The 16,012-nt window shown below is 50.5% G+C and overlaps 6 protein-coding genes across 6 annotated transcripts; 4 read left to right on the forward strand and 2 right to left on the reverse strand.

The window, feature by feature from the left end:
- Nucleotides 1–1,103: 1,103 nt before the first annotated feature.
- BJX67DRAFT_383964 (uncharacterized protein) lies at nt 1,104–1,652 on the forward strand (the record flags this gene model as incomplete). Its single annotated transcript, XM_071033573.1, has 1 exon — nt 1,104–1,652. One exon carries the CDS (start codon nt 1,104–1,106, stop codon nt 1,650–1,652), a length of 549 nt encoding a protein of 182 aa, XP_070883283.1.
- A 2,059-nt stretch (nt 1,653–3,711) lies between these two features.
- Nucleotides 3,712–4,321, forward strand: BJX67DRAFT_383966 (uncharacterized protein; the record flags this gene model as incomplete). The annotated part of the gene is made up of 3 exons (XM_071033574.1): nt 3,712–3,998; nt 4,129–4,193; nt 4,266–4,321. 3 exons carry the CDS (start codon nt 3,712–3,714, stop codon nt 4,319–4,321), a joined length of 408 nt encoding a protein of 135 aa, XP_070883284.1.
- A 1,265-nt stretch (nt 4,322–5,586) lies between these two features.
- Nucleotides 5,587–6,726, reverse strand: BJX67DRAFT_225694 (uncharacterized protein). The gene is made up of 2 exons (XM_071025822.1): nt 6,204–6,726; nt 5,587–6,106 (listed from the first exon to the last, which is right to left on the reverse strand). The coding sequence occupies exons 1-2, from the start codon at nt 6,652–6,654 to the stop codon at nt 5,808–5,810; spliced, it is 750 nt and encodes a 249-aa protein (XP_070883285.1). The 5' UTR covers nt 6,655–6,726; the 3' UTR covers nt 5,587–5,807.
- Nucleotides 6,727–7,318: 592 nt separating this feature from the next.
- BJX67DRAFT_225711 (uncharacterized protein) lies at nt 7,319–8,018 on the forward strand. The gene has a single exon (XM_071025823.1). It carries the CDS (start codon nt 7,557–7,559, stop codon nt 7,920–7,922), a length of 366 nt encoding a protein of 121 aa, XP_070883286.1. The 5' UTR covers nt 7,319–7,556; the 3' UTR covers nt 7,923–8,018.
- Nucleotides 8,019–8,418: 400 nt separating this feature from the next.
- Nucleotides 8,419–10,982, reverse strand: BJX67DRAFT_390136 (beta-glucosidase; the record flags this gene model as incomplete). Its single annotated transcript, XM_071034594.1, has 2 exons — nt 8,419–10,787; nt 10,856–10,982. The coding sequence occupies 2 exons, from the start codon at nt 10,980–10,982 to the stop codon at nt 8,491–8,493; spliced, it is 2,424 nt and encodes an 807-aa protein (XP_070883287.1). The 3' UTR covers nt 8,419–8,490.
- A 3,839-nt stretch (nt 10,983–14,821) lies between these two features.
- BJX67DRAFT_374002 (isopenicillin N synthase family dioxygenase) lies at nt 14,822–15,842 on the forward strand (the record flags this gene model as incomplete). Its single annotated transcript, XM_071031482.1, has 2 exons — nt 14,822–15,133; nt 15,192–15,842. The coding sequence occupies 2 exons, from the start codon at nt 14,822–14,824 to the stop codon at nt 15,840–15,842; spliced, it is 963 nt and encodes a 320-aa protein (XP_070883288.1).
- Between the last annotated feature and the right edge of the window lie 170 nt (nt 15,843–16,012).

Below are 16,012 nucleotides of genomic sequence, written 5' to 3' on the forward strand. Positions count from 1 at the left end.
TCGCCACCTCGATTTTGACCGCGCCGTTCAACGTGTCGAACTTCAACCAACCACCATGCCACTAAAATCGCGTCAAAAGTCTCAAAAATTCGTCGAGCGAGAGGGCAGGATTCAACTTGCAGTCCAAGCTTTAAAAACTCTAAAATCTCAAGTATTTGTCAAGCAGCAACTGCTTTTAATATTCCCTATGGAACACTTCATGATCGACTTTTTGGACAACCTTCTTGCTTAGAACTCCACGCCAATAGCTACAAGCTATCTCAAACTCAGGAGGAATATTTAGTTAAATGGATAATATCAAGAGATACCTGTAGAGTTCTATCCCGGCCTTGCTCCACGAGGTATTGCATGTTATCGGCCAGAATATCAAAGCTAATCACCTTTATATTTCCTCAGCTTGGATAGTAAAGCAGCAAATGATAAATTAGCTTCTAGTTCAGAGCGTAGAAGAGTTGATGGCACTTTACCGAGGTTTGAGTACGAGACAGCCTAATCTCGGACATTTGGAAAATTACAAAATCCCGGCTGGGATTAAAAGCTCTTTTCTTTCTGTATGGTGTTTCGGACTTTGCAACTCTCCAGTCAGCTTCTAGGTGGTGGACCTCTGCAGCCCGATTCAGCCTTACACTCCACTCCTCCAGAAGAGAGGAGAATGAAGTCAGTGGCCTTCAAAGCAGCGCAGCAAAATTCTAGAAGTTGAAATTGTTTTGCAGCAGAGGAGATCCTCTCTGGAAAGGTAAGTCAAGAACTCGAAACAATTTATACGAGATATAAGCCGCTTTGATTGGCTCATCCTGATATCTGCGCACTTTGCATTTGGACACCTGGCATGGGGATGAGCGCTGTGGCCCTGTTTCCTGCACAGCCAGCCTGGAAATTGTCAGCTCGGGCCTGGCCGGCGTCGGGTTTGTCCTGTTTCAATCCTCATGGACCAAGATGCGACCAGCCAGCGAGATGCGAAGCCTTCGAATCAAAGGCGTAGAGCTTCACTCGGATAAGGGGTGTTGATGTATATAAGGGTCGCCTCATTTCACCTTCTTCCTTGTCTTATTGACCTACTGCAATATATTCTACAACTCCACAACTATCCACAGCATAACAAAATGCGTCTCTCCACAATCTCCCTCGCCCTTTTCCTCTCCTCACTAACAGCGCTCGCAACCCCAAACGTTAGCCTTGCCGCCGAAAGCAACAATGCCCTCCTCAAGCGCGACACAACGCTCACAAAAATGAGGCCCCTAATGGCGCGTTGCCCAGGTCAATCCCCCGCAAACATCATTGCCCGTTCTCCGCGGCCACAATATGACGGTGAAGCGTCCTGCGCCAGTGACGAGCGCCGATGCGGAGGTGCCTGTGTCCCCGAGGACTACAACTGCTGTCCCTCCGATGTCTCCGGTGGGTGTCCTCGCGAAGAAAAATGCCAGGAAGACCACGGACGGTGGGGATGCTGCCCTGAGGGAGATGACTGCTCGTGGGATGAGGATGACGATGACGATGATGGCGTAGTCGACCGTATTGAGGACTTTGGGGACGATATTAAGGATGGGTGGGATGATTTCTGGGACGGGGGTGATGATGCCGCTGGCATGTTAAAGCCTGGTGTTGGTGTTGCGCTTGTTGCGGCGATTGTGGCTGTTGTTTTGCCTTATTAGAGGTCTGGTTTCGGGGTTGGGAAGAGTGGTCGTTTTCCTTGGTAAAGGCGTTGAGATGGGGACTCATGACCCCTAGATTCATTTAGCGGCTTTATGGGAGGTTGAAGGAGGCGCTGGATGATTTCTGAGTTAATGCTCTACCAGAGACCTCTTGCAGTCACCTATCAATAATCCTTGGGGATTTCCACTAGGAACAGGGTACATTGCGGTCAACAATTCACATGGACAAGCGCAATGTTGGACATGCTCCAGGAAACCCCTCGAGTGGCTGTGGAAATAACGGATCCTGATTATTTCTTGCTTCTTTTTCATTACGTATTTCACCGAACCCGAAACCTATAAACTGATTGCACATGTCTCCCATATTGTGAGGAATGGTCACAATGTGGTGGATGGATAGCTGGCGAAATCTGGCCAGAATATCGTCCGTTCTACACTGCAAACTGCAGCAAAAATGAAGGCACGCGGGATACCCATCCGCTTCCAATGGGTACCAGGCCACTGTGAAGCCCCCGGAAACGATGCGGTCCACCGCTTAGCCAAGGAAGCAGTAGGCCGGGCACGGAACGCCCCTTCGCACACCTACTTTCGCGAGAGAGGGGACACATTCGCAGCAGGACTCTCAAAGAACGGGAACAAGATTGGCAGACATCTAAGAAGGGTGGGCATCTTCGCCGGGTTGATGGAAATCTTCCCTCCATCCGCAGTCGGCGGCTCTTCAGCTCCCCGCCGCGGGGTCGAGCATACCTTCTCATGCAGCTCCGTAATGGCCACGCGTGGGAAGCTGACTACGCTAAACATCGTGGCTTCCGAGATGACAACAAATGCGAATGTGGAGCAGGGGAGGGGGTAGTCCATATCTTCATTGACGGCCCAAAATTGATGAGTTTGCGCCATAAACTGCCAAAGAAGATAGGAAACGCCTTTCAACAATATGTCACTTATGCTGGCTGGGAGGTTTAATACCTCACTAGAGGACGGCAGCACCCTTGACAGTTCGAAACTGCGCGCCAGGAGGGCCGCAGGACAGAGACACAGGCATTTAGGCCACCACAGGCCTGGACGAAGCTCTAAGGTCAACGGGATGCAATGGAAGTTTGTATATATATACATACGTACATATATTGTCACCTATTTGCTGAGGGGGTGCAATCAAGAATTAGAACGAACCATTGCAAATGCGGCCGGAGAAGAAATGAGACAAAGGAAGAAATGCAAAATGTACTGGCACCTTTTGGTTCGACATTTGCGTGGCGAGCCCAGCTCTAATATGTAGAAATGCGTCAAATCCGGACTTTCGTTATTTTATTGAGCCCTTCGAATAAATGTGGAATTATTTCAATCACCAATTTGATTGGTAGCGGGAGTGCTAAAATTAATCCTCAGAATTGCCGATCTGAAACTGGCCAGATACGGCTTCCACTTTGCGTGTGCCAGACTCATCCCTGGTCTTCCTTTTCGTCAAGAAGCCGATTGGAGAGTTGCAAAATCCGAAACACCAGATGGAAAGAAGAAAGATTGTCACTCCAGCCGGGTTTTTGGAATTTCCCGAATGTCCGATATTAGGCTGTCAAGTTTCACGAGTCTCTTGTTCGCTTCTCGCGTCGAGCCTCTGGAGCTTGTGACACCAAACCTGGGTGGGGTGTCATCGACTATCATAAGCTCTGATCTAGAAGCTAGTCTATAATTTGATGCTCGTTAACTGAACAAGCCTGTCAACCGACATCAGCCCTGCGGTTTCTTGAGCTCATCTGCTTCTTTTATTATCCCGAGCATGAGAGTACCCGCCATGAGGTATAGCGTGCGGAAGGATGGACTGAAGGCTGAAGCTGGGTAAATCCTTTGAAAAGGACGAGTATGCAATTTACGCATGTTCTTCTACTCAGTAAACACACTGACTTGGACGGTCGAACAAATATAGAAATCGCAGACAAAGAAGGATAAACTAGCCGCAGTGGGAATTGTGTTCGAATTTTGCTAGTAATTAGAGGACTCCTGCCTCATTCCTCCTCTTCGCAAGCATCACACTTCCAAATGTAGTCCCACAATCACCAGAATGATGACCCCATCCCTCGGCACTTGCCTCTTCACCCTCCTCGCGCTCGGCGGATCGACCGTCGCTGACGCCGCACCAGGCTCCCATGAGAACGTCAAGCGCGACGACCTAACGTGCAGCGGTTTCGCATTGCGCCCTGTCGGCGAAGTCAACGCCTGCATTGACTTCCTCCACAGCAGGGGAGACACGACCTGCGCTATTAATGGCCGTGCTTCCGACTTCTGTACCACGGGTGGCACAAAGATCACGGGCTTTAATTATAGTAATAAGGAGTCCGTTTCTTCGCTGTGGTATGTTGTGTTCCTCAGTGCTGTTGAGCGAGCTCCTTACATACCAGGCTATTCCCGCCCACCCTGAGTGTATCGGATATACACCCACCTGGTGCTCAAACTTTGGTTTGCTAATTTTGTCGTCTGCTAGCCGTGATGTTGCCTATAGTTTGCAGAAGGTCCTTGATTCCTGTACTAGGTACCGTGGGGTTGCTGGTGAGTGTCGACTTCCATATCGATTGTGCGCGTTTGTTTGTACATGGCTAACGGAGTTGGTTGTCTTCCTAGGCGGAAATGCTGCAGGTGAAAACGCAGATATCTTTGTTTCTATTCAGCCTGCCTAAGCGTTTCCTGAAACCAGCTCACAGCAGTGGGGTAGGGTGTGGGAGCAGAGGGGCGATGCTGTTTGGATGTCGCTTGCCTTTATAGTGGGGGTATATTAGTATACTATACTTACGATATGTCAGATTTGGATATCGCATGAGCCGGATCTCACTAGTTCTTCATAGAATACAGAGGTATCGTTTTTCTTCCGGGTAGTGCAGGAGTAGTGGTAATATAATCGAATAGGTAAAAGGATAGGACTGAAGAGACAAAGACTCAGATGTGTTATCGGGTCTCGTTCCCCGAGGCTGCCATAACACCTCTTGCCGCACCCCTGGTGTTTTAAGACTTGACATGCAACCTTTTCTCCACAATCGGATTCTTCACAAAGCCACAGGGGAACCCTGATTCTTGATGCCCTCTGCCCCCGAAAACCGACGGTATAACCGAGACGCGCAGAATCCTGCTTTATATCCAGACACCAAGGCCATCCTGAATGTGCGCCCACCTCCTAGCGACGGCGTTGGTAGCCGTGTGCTGGTAGCAAATCGGAAATAGGGCTGAAGTGATCTGACATGCTCGGAAGCCGCTGGATATCTAGTAACGGCTGCACAACCGCAGTGTATACGGAGTCAAAAAAACATGTCATCCTCAAGATTTGGATCCCCTTGAAAGGGACAGTGCAGGCAATTCGAGACGACATCTGCCCAGGCAGGGCCTGCTCTTCCACAGACTTCCGGTCCAACGCGCCAGGCTATCTGGTCTTCAGTCTCAGAGGGATTTCCTGGCTCCCGGGATGAAGACATTGGCTTGTTCATCAAGAGTTCTAGGAGCATTATACCAAGGGTGCACAGTGGACGACTTCTGATGCCGAATATCGTTGCTGATGCGCTGTTGGGTGATTCTGGTCCCGCCACGGGTGGGTCTGAATTGTTAGGTAGAGCCTTTTTCATGTAGGGGCTGAGCAATGACTGCTGACTGATGTCGTCGTTCTCCAGGGCAACGAACATCTCCCTACTGGAGAGCGAAGGATTTACCCAATGTGATCGATGAAGACTGAGCATAGACACTGCAAGTATTGTCGCGAGAATTAATCTATCTCTTTCAAAAAAATATCCCGGGAATCGAGTGTAGTGCGCGCCTCTGGAGATTATGTCACGCAGTAATGCATCTCCGAGGAGGCTCTTGTATTCCACAACCTCTAGGGAATTGTGGGCGGCAGCTCTGGTTGTCTGGTTGGTGGTGTCGGTGTGCTTCGGCTGACTCGGCACCAGGCAAACAATAGCTTTCAATGGGATGAGTGGTTGTGTATATTTTGATTGGTAAGGATTAGTCGATTTCTGGTCCACTGCTTCACATCTTCGAGATAGTGGTGGAGGACGGCAACGCTCCCGGAGCAATGCTCAAGGAATTTGAGGCTCATTCTGGAATACGGATCTAAATGTGGCCAATCAACCCAAACAGAAATGCCCTCGTCGTATTTTGGGCCAGGTAATGCTTTAAAGATTAGGGTTCGGACCCCGAGAGGCAAGAACGGAGATATAGTCCCATATTCTGGGTGTGCTGCGGACTGATGCAGGTGAACTGAGAAGCCACCGACGATTCCAGTTCGGCTGTTTTCTGCTGTATATCTCGATAGTACTGTATAGGAGCACGGTCGTCTGAAAAACGTTCCAAATTCCTCAAACTGTCCTTCTGTTCAACCAACGTCCGGGAGGAACGGTTATCTTCTTTGATTCTGTGCAATAGACCGTCTCGGTGTCTCGCAGTAAAGCCGAACCGGATCGGCTTCAATACGGAAGGAACTTTTGATAGCCAGTCGTCAGCGCTTGCTGGGCGTTTCTGTGGCAGGTGCATATAAGTGACCGGGCTCGTTTAAGAGGACGATAAAGTAGGATTTACCTTTTCTATGTGAATCTTGAGGGCATCGAGGGAGACAGACACGTAGTCTCTCCATCAGCATTGAGTAGGTCTCCCATTGCCTTCCCAGATGCTTCCTTAAAGCTGAGGTAATCGTAGAGCTATGCTGTTCCAGGCCGCCGGGATCCATCAAAAGCTTGACAATAGAGCTTTGGTCCAAAAAGAGGTGTAACAGAGAGAGATAAGTGTTGCGAAAGATAGTGGCCTGCACCTCGATTTCGAGGAGGATGGCGTGGATCTCATTTTGGTAGTGTTTCGTATCGAGCAATCGGAGGACCTCGAGACTTTTTTGATACCCTTCCAGAGCGTGGATCAAGACCGGGAATGCTCCAAGCACCAATCCCCCAATCTCGATGCCAGAAATTGACGACTTAGTCCCTGGGTAGGAGATAATGGGGGTTGAAAAGACGAAGTGGGGTGGTGAGGCTGACATTGAGGGGCGTGTCAGGTGATGCGGGGCTCAAGCAACGCTTTGAGCTCTCCCAAACAACTTGCGTGGTCCTTGATGGTTTTGGAAGAAGATGGAAACTTATTTTCCTCTCGTTCGAACTACCGGCCTTCATCAATGCCTGGGCGGTGTAAGAGAGTTGGCACAGAATGCAAGAAGAGTCCTTGACTCGCGGAATCCATCCAACTTAGCGCGGAAGAAATTCAACGACAGCCTGGCTTCATGTGAAGATATCTACGACCGGATTCAGGTGTTCTTCATTTCTGCTGGAGTTGAAACAAGGGATAGCTCTGGATTACTGCCGTTTATTCGCGATGAAATCACCAACCTTGGGTGGGAGATAACAAGATACATTGAATCCGGTACCATGCTACCCAATTTGTCCATAAGCATAATGATACTAACACCATGAAGGATAAGAGAGCCTTCGAGAAAGGGCGCCTGATCGAGCCTCAGAGGACTTGGCGTCTTGTCTCGTACAGATTGCGCATGCCGTTGACGTATTGTTTGAACTATCTCCTGCCCTGGTTGGGGAAGCGAAGAACCGGGATGGAAAGGCATCCGGGGTAACTTTCGCATTCTCCGAATTTCAATCGAGAGTCGACGTATCGGAAGGGCGTGAGAATTTCCCAATCACTTATGACACGGTTTTGACGCAGGACTGAGGAAGCCGCACGACTGAGTGGGAAGAGCTAGTTGCAACAGAGCTCATCGAACACCTCGCCCTTTGTCTTCCCACTCCGCCTACTTCCTTGTCTTCCTTACGGAGCCTTTCTCTCAGTGCTTGTTTAGACCACCATATTGGAACACGCGCGGCCTCACCAGACACGAAAAGCCTCAACGTCATCCATATCATTAGCAAACCCTTCTTCCCAAGGTTCTCTAGAATGGAACGACGCATTCTGGAGTGGCGAAAAGCGCTCCGACTCATTAAAGGACCTGCAAGAGCCAGGGTGAGGAGTGTTGCGCGCATTTTGGGTGTGGTCTTTGGGTTCGGATTTAATGAGTTTTCAACTGCGAGCGATGGGAAAACTCTTTCGAGCTTGAGCACCCGCAAGAGAAAGCTCAGTCGATTTATCACTCGAATGGTGGCCTGGCCTGGTTACATTGGCACCGAGTCAGAAACCGGGGGCATGATCAGAACCGGAGATGAGCGTGCGAGCGCCATTGGACTGAAACAGGTCCAACAATGGGGCCAGGATATCCAACAGCGCAGCCTGGGCTGGAATAGCTTGGGAGTGTTCTTTGTTTGATTGATATTTAGTGCGGCTCTACGCGCCGTCCATCTCCTGATTGCTCTGAGATTCGCCCACCATTGGCTCCCCGAATTTTGCTCCGCTCGGTGCCGTGCAAAGACTGCAAGGTGAGTGGCAGTGCAGATCTGCTTGGAAGGGTCTCTGAGTCACGAGTCATTGGGGGCCACGACCGAACTTGACACGCAGATGCATGGGAGGGAGATTTAGGGGTCAGATTTCGAGGTTTCATCTTGTGGGGAGAACAGTGGGCCTGTATTGGGGGGAAGCTTGGCCTTTCGCCTCGTCGTCCCAGATCAGACCCGTCGGGGAGCCGGAAAATCCGCGGAGGGTGGAAGCCGAGAGGTCCCCGAGAGGGGTGAGGATGAAGGAAGTCTTTCACCTGGAGGGGTACGCACGTGTCTGGTTCGAAGCTGCGTGCTAGCTTACCACACGAAGCTCGCTGCGAGATCGAGTGCTGCGATGCGGGACAGAACTTCTACGGAGACAATGGTAGTGGAAACGGCATTACGGGCCCCTGGACTCCGGTGCATTGATCGAATTATTTCACGGCGGCGGTGGCACCGCGTCACTCTTGGATTTTCAACCTTCCCGTCAACTGAATGTCAGCCACACTCTTCCCAACATACACCGTGTATTTACCCCCCTGCAACCCCCAATTCTGCCTTTCGATATCCCACATACTCAAATCCCGCCGCGTAAGCTCAAAAGAAAACTCCTTGCTCTCCCCGGGCTTAACAAGTCTCTTCTCAAACCCCCTCAGCACCTTCGCCGGACCGCCAGGAATCCCAACATACAGCTGCGCAACTTCCTTTGCAGCCACAGACCCGGTATTCTTGACCGTACAGGTCACCCTCGCAACAACATCCCACAACGACGGGAGTCCACCCTCCTCAACCTCCTCACCGGGCGGGAGATACCCCTTCTCCACGACGTCATCATCAACAACCTCAATCTCCAAATCCGAATACTCAAACGTTGTATAAGTAAGCCCATACCCAAACGCGTACAGCGGCTCAATCCCCTCCTTCTCAAACGCCTTATAGTCGATGTACAACCCCTCCGTGAAATTCGATTGCGGATACCACCCGTTCCGATCAGCCTCCGGCATCGTCGGATCCAAGAGCCCACAGTAATCCGCACTCTTCTTGGCAACGGTGTACGGGAGTCGGCCGGAGGGCGATTGCTTCCCGTACATGATTTCCACGAGGGCACGGCCTGTGTCCTGACCCGGGAGATGCGCGTAGATCAGGGCCGTGATGTTGGGGTTCTCGATCCAGGCGTCCACGAGCCTGACACCGGCGTTGTGGATCACGACCATGGTGTTGCGGCATTGGGATGCGACGTTTTCAGCTAGCGTGTCGGAGTAGGGGTCGGCGAGGTACGGTCTATCCCACCCCTCGGCGGCTTGCTCGTTTATGAAGACGATGCAGGCATCGCTAGCGGGGTTGACAAGCGGGTTTTGGGAGCGGAAGTCCCACGAGAGAACCGTGTTGTCCTCATATGCCTGACGCTGGAAGGCGTCGAAGGGGGCGTCGATGTAGGAAGGTGTCGATGCTCCCGATCCGGCGCCTGAGATTAAGGTACCGTTTAAGGCGACTCCCGGTCCCTGTGTCGTTGGGTCTGCGGAGGAGAGGAACATGTATTGTAGGGCGGTGTTGCTAACGGTCGACGCGTTTGGCCAGGAGAGCGTGTTGGCGAGGCCCATAGCCCAGCCGCCGAAGGTGGCATTCTCGGCGGTGTTGAGCGTTGGAGCGACGGCGTCGTAGCCGAACAGGGAGAGGAGCTTGGGTTGGTGCAGCGGTAAGGCGTTGTCGGTGTTTTTGACGAGGACGTGGCCTTCTACTGCGCCTTGGAAGATTGTATCTTTGGCCTTGGGGTCTCGGGCGTCGGTTTGCTCGTGAGGGTCGTACACGTCGACGGGGAGGCCATGTCCGGGGTTCTCAACTTCGGCGTAGTTGTACCAGGCTGCCACGATCCGGGTCGCCATGTCATCCAGCCGACTTGCTGGAAGGGATCCGTTCTGAACTGCCGCGACAAGCGTGTTGTTCTCCCAGAATTTCGACGAAGGCATCACCATATCCAATCCCGCCGCCGCGCTTGCAATCCCCGTATGCTGAGCATGCCAATCCGTAACCACAAAGCCCTGGAACCCCAACTCCCCCTTGAGCAGCCCATTCAGCGTCTTGCTATTCTGACACCCATAGCTGTTGTTAAGCCGGTTATAGCTGCACATAATCGACCCAGCCCCCGCTTTCACGGCATCCTGAAACGCCCACATATACACCTCATGCATCGTTCGATCATCAATATTCGACGAGAGGGACTGGTTATAGCTCCCCTCCAAGAGCAACGGCGGATTCCGGCTCGTCTCCTGCTCATTCGCCACGAAATGCTTCACACACGCAATCACATTCTCTTGCATCCCGCTCACCGTCTCCCCGACAAGGGCACCACTGAGGTAGGGGTCATTGCTGAACCCCTCCCAATTCCGACCTCCGCGTGCAATTCGACCTGTCGGTCCGATGACAGGGCCTAAGGCGACATTCGCGCCCTTGCGTCGGAATTCAGCGCCCATATAATGCGCGCGCTGGTACGCGAGGTCGCGGTTCCATGCCGCACCAACATGCAGGCCCGAGGCGTACGCGTTTACCAGATCTGTGCCCCGAACTCCGTTCCCGGCGTCTTGGAGACACATCCCCGGGAATCCGACGCGCGGGGCGCTACCTGATGTGCCCCCGCATCCGGTTGTGGTAGATGCGTAGCCATACGTGATGTTATTTTTCTCTTCGTCTGTCATGCGGGCGACGAGGGACTGGGCTTTTTCGTAGGCTGTGGTCCAGGCGCCGCGGCCTTTGATTTCGGCTGTACAGGGAGTCGGGTTAGCACTGGTGATCTGAACGGGAAAGTGGAAGACGGGGAGGGGGTGTTACGAGATGGGTACACGGCTTCAGACCGGCCATACGACCAGTATCGCTCGAGGTTCGCGGCGACAGCGGCGTCGTCTGGCGCGGCGCTGACCAGCTGCAAGGCTGCGAGGAGTGCGGCCGTTAACTTCATCGTGGCGGGAGTGGAGGTATTATGGTTTGATCAACATGATGCTATTTGGCGGGGGGGGGTTATCACTCCCTTTATAAGGGAAACTACGGCGGAGAGTGTGCCTCGAGGTGCTCGGACTCGAACCAGCAAAACCCCGACATCACCGGTGCCTGGAGTTACCATAACGGGACGGTCACCCAGTTCCTCCAGTCATAAAATGGGCGGGCTCGTATAGTTGGACCTCTCCGATATATTAGGGCACGAGGCGTGCAGAATCGCGGTTGGGATGGGATACGGGGACTCCACATCTCCACATTCTTCATCTCCAATGAGAGGTCATTCGACTCGCCACGCTTCGGCGGAACCCCGGCGAAATAGACGTCAGTGCTGGTCTTCATTGATTTGGGCTTGCCAAGGTGTGGAGTTTGAGTTGAGTTGCTCGAGTCTTTTCCGTGAAAGCGTCCGGGGGTCATCGATTATTGACCTCCATTCTCCGCGGTAGGTTCTTCTGCTCCCCTGGAGTCAAAGTGTGGTATTTTCTCTCCGGTGGACGGTGAGAGGTGGGGTATTATCAACACAATAATACCGCATCTTTGTACTGTCGACGACTTGCCCTGCTTCATCACTGAAGGGACCTCATGGAAGGTCGCATTCCGACTTTTCCGCTTCTCCCCACATCACACCCCCACACCAATATGGCTTGCATTGCAGCCATGTGGAGGACCAGGGCATTCGTCCCATGGTGGGAAACGTCCGTCCGTCCCCAAGGCTTTCCTCCACTCAGCCGACATCGGCTGCTCATGAATCTCTGAAGCATTCCCCCCGGAGAATGTGTCTGGACGCGCGGGACAGCGATACCATAACCACATGCGGAGAACTGCGACGAATTGCGGAATCTCCACTTTCGCACGCTACGACTGTCCTCTGTACGTCACACACCTGTCAAATCTGCCAATGCGGCCTGTCAGGCCTGCGATCATTCATCAATACAAAATAGGGATGAAGCCCAACCTGGCCTGGCCGTCGGGAGTGTAGATCGGGACAAGGGAGTCACTTCTTTGCTTGTTGACTGTTGCGGGTAATATTGGTGATTTGAGGAGGATCTGGGAGATCTGTATATAATACTACTCCTCGGGATACCCGGGTCCGGACTCATGTTCTTTGCCGTGTTAATATACCGGACGAGGAGATGCACGGATCGGCCACGACGGAGGCGGACCGACGGAAGGATGGCTGGTACCCTATCTCATGTGACCTACTACACTAATGCTCGTTCAGATGAGAAGTCCACGGCTTCTTTCCGCGCGCACGGCGGCCAGGAGAGGTGAATTTATCCCACTTCGTGCTCGTCGCCGCTTGGCTGATATTTGTGCGATGTGGGTTTCAGAGCCAGGGTCACCTTCGATTTCGGGTCATGCGTCTATATTCTAACTCTCGCCACCAAGCGCCATAGCTGGTGGTGTCAAGGCAATTGATTTAAATATCCATCATTAATAGACAACTACATTCGGCAGTCGCCTCTCCACATACTACACAGCCGAGTCAGTCTCGAAACAGGGCCCGGGCCCGGAATGTTTAGCACTTACATCGCGATACTTCCCCTCCATCTTCATGCGCAAGAAGCACTTGAAGGGCATCGTTTCCGGTCTCAAAAACTCATTAGCTTTGTCGTAGTCGGAGAGGTTGACGCCTCAGCCGTGTGCAGGTCATACCCCTGGCTCCAGAGCGTGGGCATATGAAGTTAGATCCCACTAAAGTCGCGGAGGGCAAAGCCCTTGATTTCTCTGGTCTTTCAGCAGATATGCACGCAGATGTTCTGGCCGTGGGTTTCGAGGCGGACACCATGATTGGCTAGTGGAGTGAGGGCTAGGTTGAGGAGGCGGGAGGCATAACTGGATCTGTATGTAAGGAAGGTACTATTGTATATATATATATGTATATGGGTAGTACTTGCCTTTTAAACCACTCTTTCTTTCCCTTAGAAGGAAGGAGTAACTCAGCCTGCACTTTCCACGACTTGGTTTTGCTAACTGGGAGTTGGCTGAAGATAGATGCAAGAACCAGAGACTTGTCTTGTTCATTAGCTTATAGCTTTAGATCCTCTTGTAGGATACATGATAAATGCTTTGTGTTGTTGAAGTTTTCCTATATGCTGGTTATAGCAATAACCTCTTTAAAAAGCCACATTTTAGGGGGGGAGGAGCTTCTTAAGCAGCTTAGAGACCTCCATATCTCCAAGAACAGTCCATGGGGTAATTATTCAGAGTAATAAAGTTATCTGGCATGTCACAGAGAGCTTTATATAGCACTTGAATTAGAGCTTTTATAGGATATTAAGTATTCTTATGGATGCCTGCGTGGATACATGCATCAAGCTAATATCTCAACAACCAAGTTTCTAGAGGAATTATAACTTATATATAGAGCTTAACAGTATATAATATATAGACATATAGGGGTTACAACCTATCTATCCTTATACTTTCAAAGGTAATATAAATTATGCCTGTATTTTTGGTAATTTTGATTATATAAAGGCTTAGGGGGCATAAAATAGACATTTTATTAGTTTTACAGCATATACACCTAATTATATTTATTTTATCCCTCTAAATTATGTGGTTGTTGAGATATTCAACTCTTAAAAATGGCCATTTAATATGGGATACAGATGTGATCCGCTGGTGGGGTGATCTTTTCGGTGGGGAAATACGTTAACGTAATTCCCAAGCAAGTTGTGGCCACTCCGTCGATTTCGATCGCGCTTTTAGAACTTGAAGCGATTCTCAACCACCAACCAACGCCAATATAGATTAAAATTAGGTAACTAAAGGAGCAGGACATCTAGTTCTAATATGACCCTGAGTATGACAGTTTGAACAGGTTGGTGGAGCGCGTCTTGGTGCTTCAGAAGGCGGAGGTGCAGTAGTAATCGAAGACCCCCCTGCCTCATGTTCTTGATTATTTCTCAACACCATAAGGTCTCTACCTTCCTGTATTGATAGGCCTTCATTATTAGGTATCTAGCGTTTAGATTGACGCTGTTTCTGCCTTGCCTTTATGTTTTCTACATGAAGATTGTGGTTTTCCTAGGCTAGATAGGCAGTATTATATAGAGCTACCTTGCAGCCTTTTAGAACTTGCTATAGGGCCACTTTTGAGGGTGTTAAAAACTTTAAGAACTATCTTTAAGTAGTTTATTATGCAAAGATCCTTTTTTCTGCAGCTGGTGAATTATATGAGTTATTGCTAGCGTTAAGGAGCTTATAGAGCTCCTATCATGGCTACTACGTGGAGTTGGTATAGCAAGCGTGATATTTAACTTGTCAAAGACTTTCTGGGGATTAAATGGCTATATACCAGCAGTAGCAAAGCCATTTTGAATATTTTAAGGTGCAAAAACAGTGGTTGGCCGCTCGGTCGTGTTGACCGTTCGGTGGTGAAAGACGTCACAAGGAATGACCGAGCGGCGCTGACTAACAGTGAGTTTGGCGTTGAAGTAGAATACAAGCTGTCACTGAAGGTTGACACATTCCTTCCCTTAATTAGCAAGGGTAACCGAATTTGCTTGGGGAAGGAGCTACCTAGTCCCTATACCATGGACTGACATTCAAACCTCCATATTTAAATCCTAATGGAGTCAACATTTTCTTGCTTGCACTGCTGGTGGCTGTTCAGGGTGCTGTTCAGGGTTTCCCCGTGGAGGTCGGTGATTTACGAAGCTGATGATGTATCGGGAAGAAAAACCGCCGAATCGGTGGTTTCCAGGAATACATAACCAACGAGAACTTGCGGCATCAGCCTTTCTTGAACAGTTATGGTATGTTGGTATCTGCTGGAGATTTATCATTACACTCAATATGTCGACTGATGATATTGCTTTGCCCCTCATTGACCTGAGCGGTTACCTCAACCCTACCTCGTCCAAGGATCATGAAAGAGTAATTGCAGAGGTTCGGGAGGCATGCTCGCAGTACGGCTTTTTTCAAGTTAAAGGCCACGGTGTGCCTCTTGACTTGCAAAAGGGGTTGCTAAGGAGTTTAACAAATGTGTTCAACTTACCCAAGGAGGAGAAGCTACAGCTTTCTTTCTTGGAAAATCCATGTCGGCGTGGATATGAGGCATCCGGAATGTCGATTCGCGACGGCGATGCTATGGCTGACTCGAAAGAGGTATCGCCGGTTCCCAAACAGTTTTAATCTCTTTGAAGCTAACCAGAAGAGAATCAAGGCGTTCTACATTGGCAGAGAAGATCCCGTCGTGGAGCATCCCGGCTTCTACGGTCCTAATGTTTGGCCTAATCTTCCAGAACAAGACTTCCGCGGCCCTGTATGGGAGTACTACCAGAAAACCGATCAACTCGGTAAAATCATTTTCGAAATCCTTTTGCAAGGACTTGGCTTTCCATCGTCGTTGATGGAAGCGTTCTCCAAAAGACCCTTGGTACAAATGAAGATGATCCGCTACCCACCTGCTTCAGCAACGCTGGCTGGACAATTCGGGGTCGGAGCTCACACAGATTTTGGCGGTGTCACCGTCTTGCTCCAGCAACCTGGTCGGGAGGGTCTCGAAGTCTGGCACGAAGGCAAGGAGGAATGGTTGCCGGTCCCAGCTCTTGAGGATGTGTACGTGATCAACTGCGGTGATATGATCCAGAAATGGTCTGGAGGCCAATATAAGAGCGCGAAGCACCGTGTTATCAACAAAGACGAGCATGAAAGGTTGTCATGCGCGACCTTTTGGCACGGCGATGCCTATGCAAGCAACCCGCTCAACCCGAGTGATCCGAATAGAGAGACTGTTGGCCAACTTCTTGTGAAGCGCTTTGCTCGCCAATTCAGTCTTTCGAAGTCGTTCACCGACCAGATCCAGGTATCTTAAACCTGTTTTCTGGAGCATAAATACAAGGCAGGAAAGCGGTTAGCAGAATGTACATAGATTTAACCCGACTTGAGTGGATTTTTCAATGCAATCCATAGTTATACTTTTGAGGGTCTCTTGTTCCCCCATCCAAGGAATCAAATCAGTGGGCATTGGTCGGGCGTCAGGAA

Source organism: Aspergillus lucknowensis (genome assembly GCF_044049455.1).
Source record: "Aspergillus lucknowensis strain CBS 449.75 chromosome Unknown BJX67scaffold_42, whole genome shotgun sequence".
Taxonomy (NCBI): Eukaryota; Fungi; Ascomycota; class Eurotiomycetes; order Eurotiales; family Aspergillaceae; genus Aspergillus; species Aspergillus lucknowensis.

Bases quoted from the DNA above. Each gene is read 5' to 3' on its own strand.
- BJX67DRAFT_225694 (XM_071025822.1), bottom strand. From the start codon at position 6,654: ATGTCAGCCTCACCACCCCACTTCGTCTTTTCAACCCCCATTATCTCC. The intron at 6,107-6,203 runs GTAAATCCTACT...GGCTATCAAAAG, and splicing joins TCAAGATTCACATAGAAAAG to TTCCTTCCGTATTGAAGCCG.
- BJX67DRAFT_225711 (XM_071025823.1), top strand. From the start codon at position 7,557: ATGGAACGACGCATTCTGGAGTGGCGAAAAGCGCTCCGACTCATTAAA.